Genomic DNA, 8,217 nt, shown 5'->3' with positions numbered 1-8,217 from the left:
CTGTGCAGCTTTGCTTTGTTACACAATTAAAACTTCTCTCTCTCTCTCTCTCTCTCTCTCTCTCTCTCTCTCTGCCTGATAAAAATAAATCCACGGCTCTTATTTCATTAAGCTACTAAGCTTTCATCTGAGGGGCGACATTAAGGCTCGGAGTGTTAAGCTGATAAAAAAAACGGATCTGATCTTGATTCTCTGCTGCAGCTAATGAGATTACTCGCTCCTGTTCTTTTACTGATGCAATTAAAACATGGAGGCAATTGACGCGCATTCACTCATTAAAGCAACTTAATTGAATGTGTCTTCTAAAGAGGCCTTAATGCTCTGTTTGCAGAAAGGACAATTAACCCGCAATAAATTATGAGTCGTCATAAAAAAATAAAAATAAATAAGTTGTAATAACGTGATTTACTGCGGCTAATTTGCGGTTTTCTACGGGGGGGGGCAAAAGATCAACAAAAACAATTATTAAAGAAGGTGAAGTTTGCTTAGAGGGAAAATAATGAAGTAGTGATTTCAGGAACAACTTCAGCGAGCTGTGCTGCTGTGGAGAGGAGGGAGAGGCGGGGGGTCTTGTGTTTTATTTGCCAGCTCTTTGGAGGGATGGGGGCTGTTTTGGGTGGGGGTAGAGGGGGCAACAGAAGCAGCGTACCCCTCCCCTCTCTCTCTCTCTCTCTCTCTCTCTTTCGCCCCCCCCTCCTGCTCCCCTGGCCGCTCTCAGACCATTGTTGTTGTGACTGCCGTCCGGAGAGCAGCAGAGTGCTGTAGGAGGGCTGGTGTGTGTAGGACGCAGTCACTCGCTCCACTCTCTCTCTCTCTCTCTCTCTCTCTCTCTACTGTAGAAAGAAAACGGACCGAGGAGGCTGAGCTGCACATTTGAGCAGCGGAGCTCAGATCTTACCGGAATAAACACACCGAGGAGAGGAGAACTTGCAGACGCGCTGCGTAAAGGCGCACGTAAAGAGTTTTATCCAAGACGGTGCTACAGTTTAACCAAGAAGGGACTCTGAGCTTGGGGGTGGGGGGGGGACGTTTTATCACCCGTCTCTATCAAGCTCTCTCTCTCATTGTCTCGCCACCCCGGATTTTCTTTTCTTTTTCTTTTTTGAACATCATCAGAGCGAGAAAGGACAGGTTTTGACACGCGCAAGTCCACTCTCTCGCTCCCCTGCGTGGTTTTTCTTTCTCTCCATGGATTTAGCGCTCTGAGCGAGCGGCTGCAGTGGACTTTGCCCCCGGGGATCACAGCTCCTTCCTCCGGTCACCAGGAGAACCCGGCAGCTGTCGTTCATGTTCCAGGGGGCTGTTTTTGATGGATTTATAAGCTCAACTCCGCGTTCAGCCGGATACAAAACAGCCCAGAACCCGCACACAGACTGTCTTTTGGGAAAAGGATACAGCGGGAATACTAGAGCTCCAAATGAGGATTTCAATATTCACTCGTGTCGACCGGGACGAGGAGTGATTTCCCCTCGGTGCCAGTCATCACGGCGAAGACAGATCGGGAGGAAAGGTGGGTGAAAACAGACTGAGACAGCTGGAGACTCTTGGAGAGTTGTTTCATTCATTTTCAGAGGGCATGGCGTAAGCTGGGTTAGATTACAACAAAAAAGCAATTTAAGGAAGCCTTACCTAAATATTGATTTATTTTAAAAAACACAAATGCTGCTTTTAGGAAGACTTTATTCTACTTTTTTATTCGTTTTCAGGGATTTGCTTGTAAACAGAATACTTCCTTGAGACCAGGCAGGAGAGGATCTATCGCTCCGCTTCTCGGATCACTCATTTGCATTGTAAACTAGTGAATTAATCCACGTGTTGTACATTTTAAACGGGGATTTCAGGAAAGAAGCTGCAGGTTTTGATACAAGGCGAAGCTTAACTTGTTGTGCTTTGCAATGCGCCGAGCCAAACAAGTCACTTATTAGACATTGAACCTTCCACATGGACTATTTGTCAGGAGAGAAGAGCGGAGTCTGAACTCTTGTCAGGCAGTGTTTAACAACATAAAAAGTGATAGATTTCATTTGTGTTTCACTCACATGAAGGTGATTAAAACGACAACGTGTGTGATGACAGTCCTGATCGGAGACTAATGCTAGAAGATCCTCTCTGATTGTTGTGGTTTCACGTGGGAGCACTTAAAGTAAAAAAAAAAAAAAAAATCTTTGAAACGTCAGGAAGTGGATTGATTGAATTGATTGACAGGCGGCGGGACACACACACACACACGTGTGGACACTGTAACCATGCGAGTCACTGTAACTGTACAACATAAATAGTGACAGGTCTGACTTGTTTTTGGCAGCTCGCAGGTTCATTATTACCTACAAGGGCTGTTTGAGACTAATAGTGTATATAGGCTGGATTTATTGAGTGTGATTTATGTGACAGAAAATGCAGTAGCCTACATTAGAAATATATACATATATATATATTCAAAAACCTGAACAGTGACGCCGTTCTCTCCGTGTTTTAGGGCTGAAAAGCAGAATACAGTAGAAGTGTTTTGGCTCCGGCTGAACACAGCAGAGTGCAGCAGCCAGGCAGCGTGCCAGCGGAATTAGCAGCAGCAGGAGAAAAAAAGTTTTCCAGTCCTTAATTGAGAAAGAATACGTTTCATTCAGCAAGCTGGTTCTTTAAACGGTGTGTGTGTGTGTGTGTTAGAGAGAGAGAGAGTGTGTGTGTGTGTGTGGGCGCTGCCTGCATGCATGGAGCGCACGCACCAGGGTCTGGCGCCTGTGCGCAGTTGGCCCGACTCGCAGCAGAAAAATCACTGTATTATTCCTTTAGTGTTCTTCAAGGCTGTCAAACTTTATAGTTTGTCTGCAGAATGAGCTCATGGAGACAGTGTTGTACGTAAATTTTAAAATACCCTCATAATAATAGCTACTAAAGTAAAAAAATTATCTCATTGGATTTAAGTGATATGGGGGTGTTTGTCTGCAGACATCATTTACAATGACAACAGAATCAAAAAATTTAGATGCACATCTGTGGACACTGGAAGTTGTTTATTAACTCATTATTATTAGGAAACTTTATTGCATAGGTAAGTTAAGCATACTTTTGTTAAGTTAGAAAAGATGAAAACAGGCTTGTTAACATCATTCAATTAGTCGTTTAGTCATCCAACAGAGACTGAATCAGCAGGTATCCAGAGTAATCATTGAAGTCTTTTTTTTTTCAAGCATTGATGCTAAAAAAAAAAAAAATCCTGAATCCAAGCTCAAAATTAATAACAGAGACTTTGCTTCTTTTCTTTGTCTTTTTTGATGTTAAACTGAATATCTTCTGGTTTTGGACTGTTGGTCAGAGAACACAAGACATTTGTAGACACAGCACCTTGGGCTGTAGCAAACTGTGATGGGCATTTTTCCCCTTTTTTTCTGACGTTTTATTGACCAAATAGAAGAAAAAAAAACTGGCAGCCTAACCAGTAATGGAAATAGCCCTAACTGATATTCTCCAGACTGAGGTGCTGAACAAAGTAAGGTGTCATACCCAGGACAATTACCAAATCTTTAGGTGAACTCTAGAGTTATAATCTGATATTAACCCCTCTGATTAAAGTTTTCACCTTCTGAAACCAAATTTGTATCACAGTCTGAAGAAGGTGCTCTGATTTTTTGCAGTCACCTATTTCATTATGTTGCTGCCCGTTGTGTGTTTCCACCTCCTGCCCTGAACCTGAGGTCTCATCAGCTGCCCGTCGAATCTCTGCCGCTCCTTCAGATTCAGTGGCTTCCTGGCAAGTTTCAAGTGTTTTTTTCCTAGTAAGGGCCCATTATCCTGGGGCAGACTGAGTGCCATCCATTGACAAACAACAGGCGGTTAACAGCCCTGCTCCTTATTCATGACGCAGGAGAGCCTGGACAATGTAAAGGCCGACGGGACAGTTAGCAGGACATCTGGTTAAGAATACAGCTGCTCACAGTCAAAACAGACTCTGTCTTTAACTATTTGCCTCAACAATTGTTTGTTTTTTTGCCACCTGGCTGAAAAGTGAACAGAAAAGTTTGTGTCTTTTAGCTGCTCTCTGGCCAGATCCCCTCAAAGAATCGAGTTTCTGATCAACAGATAACCGACCGTCTGCCATGTGTTTGTTTGCCCCCCCCCCCCCCCACAGGATCCAGATTTAGAGACTTTGTGGTGTTTCTGAGATCGCCAATGCCAGGAATCGGAGTGTGAGGCCCACTCAAGGCTTCCAACATATATTTCTACCGTTTAACCACAAAGACACAAGCGTCACATCCAGAAGATGGCGAGGGTCTGCACATTCTGCTTTCTGCTGCTCTGTGTGATGGAAAGATTGTCAGCCAGGCCCGCTGACGAGAGAAGAACTAAAGGTAAGACCTGAATAACGAGGACCATGTCATTACACCTCATCTTTGGGGATTTGTGGAAATCTGATTGTATCACTTCAACATTTTTTCTGGAGAAACACAGAAAAAAAAGTGTGATTTGTTTGAAAAAAACACGACTTTTAACTGTGCGAATGTGTCTGTAAAGGCTTCCATCAATCCGTTGTCACTTTTTTTTTTTTTGTGTAAGAAGGTTTTAGTTTGGCGGAGGAGGAAGTCCAGGTGACAGGGAAAATGACAGAGAGGCTGTAGCCACGTCTTGGAAGGAGTGAAGAAGGGGGAGGAAAAAAAAAAAAAAAAACTGTTTTTGCTGTCGTAAACTGTGCTACCTGATCCATCCGAGGCCCTGGGGCTCGGAAGTGTAAATCTGCCTGGCTTGTGTGCCAGCTGTAAAGGATGAAGCGCGGGGGGTGGGGGGTGGGTGGGGGGTTGCACAGGATTTTTCATTGCATGCTTTACAAAGAGAAGCCAATGCAACAAATCAGCCGTTGTCAGTTTGGAGTTCCATCAAAGATGTTTCTGTCGAGTACAGGTGGAATCAGAATCAGCATTTTTCAGAAATATAACATATAATTTGAATGTCTTATTTCTCCGCTGCAATAAGGCAAATCAGCTTTTTCAGTCAGATTAATGGGAAGACTCTTTTTTTTTTCATGTCAGGATGTGTGTCGATTGATGAAAGACAAAGTGGATTGTTGCCCCGGAGGCGTCGAGCACAGAAGTTGCCTTGTTTCCTCCTCGGTGGCCCCACTTTGTAGCGCAGGGACAAGCAAAGGCCAGCTGGGGCTTTTGCTGTTCAGACGACAACGTGCAGGAAAGACCTCTTAGGTTCAGTTGCAAGACACATGAGTGAAGAGTCAAACCAGGGTTGATAACAGTTGAGGAATTTATGATTTTTTTTTTAATGTGTTTATTTTTTTCCCAAATCCCTCGTAAAACTGGAGGAACGATTCTCACTTTTTACAGCTTCTGTATAAAAACAATCAAATTGAGAAACACTTTTATGAGCCAAAGTCAAATAAGTGAAAAAGTCAGAATTCAAGATGAGATTCAGTTCTGCCATAAATTAAAGTTTCAGTGAATTAATGTAATTGTTGATGCAAATAGTTTGATTCAAAGGAGATGATCATAACTAAGAGAAGACAGAGACATCAGAAAGAAAAAGCCAGCTCCCCCTTGGTGTCAGTTGAAAGAGTTAAAATGAGACTCTACCACCTCCTTCAAGATGACTCCGGCTCAACAGAGGTCACAAGGGTCAGAGGGGCCCACAATACACTGACCGGGTCGATTTCATCCAGTGTTCACTCTGAAGGAAGATGATGCAGAAAATGAATAGTTTGAAATTTAATACTGAAAGAGACATGTCCTTTCTTTTTTTCTTTTTCTTTTTCTTTTTTTTTTTTACATCTGACATTTTATCTAAGAAAGATTTTATTAATCCCCGTGTGTTTTCTGTCATGTTGCTAATCTGATAATCACTATGAGTGAAAATAAATCACACTGCCTTCCAAATATAATTATACATCTAATGTTTCAAACCGCTTGCTGCTGCTGCTAAATGCAGGGATCTGACTTGTCCAATGTCACCCCACCCCCCAGAGAAACTTATTCTGAGCCCTGTTTTCTCCCACATCATTACAGATTATATGAAAGTCTGAGTGTAGCTCTTGTCCGCACATTGCTGCTGTGTTTTCAGCTGCTCTTCATCCCCACAAAGCTGAATGTAAGAAAGGACATTTACACAAGTGTAAAGGACACTTGGCAACTTAAAACTTGGCTGGCTGAATCTGAGATGGATTTGTATTGAAATCGCAAATGGCTCCCCGTCATTTATCATTGACAGGGAGCCATTTGCAACAGTAAGGAGATCAGAGCGTGCCAGAGAATGCCATCTTTTGCTTTGGTCTCTGCACAGATTAACTGGGTTGGCATTTTTTTTTTTTTTTTAGGGAGTGCATCTGCTGGTCAGGCAGGGTGTCTGGGCCAGAGCTGCCTGTGGATGGAGTTGGACCAGTTAGCAGCTTGTGATTCTCAAAGCTGTTTTATGAACTTTGTCGAGTAACGACGTAAAATAAACTCCCAGCATCCCTTTAATGAGTAAATTAATCAATAGTTTAACAACTGTGTTATATTATATGATCAACCGTACATTACCTGTTTATAAACCAGCATCAGTGTTTCACAGGTGGAGTTATAAACCATGTGTTAAAGCAAACTGACCTGATTGGATACATTACAGTAATTTAAATAAGGGCAAGCCAATCAGGAACAAGATTTTCTGGTAATAGAACTGGTATGAAGCAGGCTACATATTACTGGGCTCTGCTGCTGTGAGTTCCTGGACCGGGGGGCATGAAGGCCTCTTCATTGTCCCAACTGGTTTCCACAGAGGGCTCCGCTGTCAGCCCGGCCGGCTGGCTGACTGGCTGGCTCGCACCAGCTGAGCGGTTTGTTTGTGTTGTGTTGTGTTTTGTTTGCCCCCTCGCCTCTGGGTGACAATTCACACTCCGCCGCAAGTTCAACTCCAGGGCACCGTCTCTGTCTCTGCAAGTTCATTAGCATGGCTGCAAGTGTGTGTGTGTGTGTGTGTGTGTGGGGGGGGGGGGTTCATCTCTGTGATTTACTGCTGACTGCTAGTTTTACTGTCTTCAATTTTGCCCCATTAAAGGAAAATGTGCGGCATCTTGGGATAATATTCATATTCTTAATATTTTGAAGTCAGAGGTCACAGGACACTAAACAGATTGATGGCGAGTGGCCGTCAAGACCTTTGTTTTAACGTGTTTTCCTTTTGGCTGCTTCGACCAATCGCCATTCCTGATTTACCACTAACGAGGTTGCAACCGTGTATTTGATTCCTGAAAGCACTGCTTCTACGTGTACTCTGGCCGATTGGGAAAGAAGGCAGCACTTCACTCCGACAAGGGAACAGATTGCCTTTTCACTAAGCGCTCGCAGGAAGCAATCAGACAGAAAATTGCCCTGGAAAATTGCTCGTTCTGAGTGACTGAGCAGTGAGCGAGGTCCCTGGCCAGGGCGCACATATGCTCCAACAAGCGAGTGGGCGAGCACATAAATGGGCGAGTGACCCACTGAATAGATGGCACTGTGGCTGATGGTGACACGATAGTAGCCGGGTTATCAGGGCACTCTATCACCAGTTCCTGGTTGCATTAAATGACGGTGGTTGTTCAGGAACACGGTGTTCTGTTACCTGACCTTTCAGAGGTAAACTGAAACCGCCAGTGTGTGTTTTAACAATTTTTATCTTGTTCACTCGGGGCGTATTCAGACCAAGCAGGTTTGAAACAGTTTATTAAATAGACTCCTCCTTTATTCTGTGAATAAATTTGGCTCTTTTAAACAAAGTGTTGGAGCTTTTGAGAAGTAAATAAGCATCATTCACGGGAAACACAACAAACTACATTCATGGACTTACAGGCAATTTTCGAGTCGACCATGGAAATTAATAAAATTCACAGGAAGGTGGAGAACTAAGACAGATTTTCTATCCTCACCTCTCCAGATCTACGGGTCTCCAGGCCTCTGATTGTGCCAGGTTACCCAGAAAACACCACAGCGGTGGTGGGCGGTCAGGTGAAGCTGGTGTGTAAAGTCCACAGGCCGGCATCCACCAAGGTGCAGTGGCTGAAGACGGAGGTCGGCACTCCAGGACGCAGCCAGGGAGGACCGCCTCGCCTCAGGGCTCTGACGGTGAGAAGCTGACATATCCTCAACCCCCCCCCCCCCCCCAAAAAAAAAAAAACAAATTTTTTTTTTTTTTTTTTTTTTATTTTTTAACCAGGGCTATATACTTTTCATATAAAGTGTTAAATGCAATCTTTGAAGATGATGT

At 43.8% G+C, this 8,217-nt stretch overlaps 1 protein-coding gene across 1 annotated transcript in view; it reads left to right on the top strand.

Moving 5' to 3' along the window:
• Positions 1 to 1,452: 1,452 nt before the first annotated feature.
• LOC111234275 (fibroblast growth factor receptor 4-like) overlaps positions 1,453 to 8,217 on the top strand; it is a 19,569-nt gene continuing 12,804 nt past the window's right edge. Inside the window, exons 1-3 of the mRNA XM_022762256.1 lie at positions 1,453 to 1,510; positions 4,127 to 4,346; positions 7,888 to 8,075. Coding sequence (XP_022617977.1) covers positions 4,259 to 4,346; positions 7,888 to 8,075 — 276 coding nt within the window. The 5' untranslated portion in view covers positions 1,453 to 1,510; positions 4,127 to 4,258. The remainder of the gene's footprint in view (positions 1,511 to 4,126; positions 4,347 to 7,887; positions 8,076 to 8,217) is intronic.

This window comes from Seriola dumerili, unplaced genomic scaffold, assembly GCF_002260705.1.
Source record: "Seriola dumerili isolate Sdu_G_001 unplaced genomic scaffold, Sdu_1.0 BDQW01000449.1, whole genome shotgun sequence".
Classification (NCBI taxonomy): Eukaryota; Metazoa; Chordata; class Actinopteri; order Carangiformes; family Carangidae; genus Seriola; species Seriola dumerili.
This window is presented reverse-complemented; position numbering and strand designations above follow the sequence as displayed.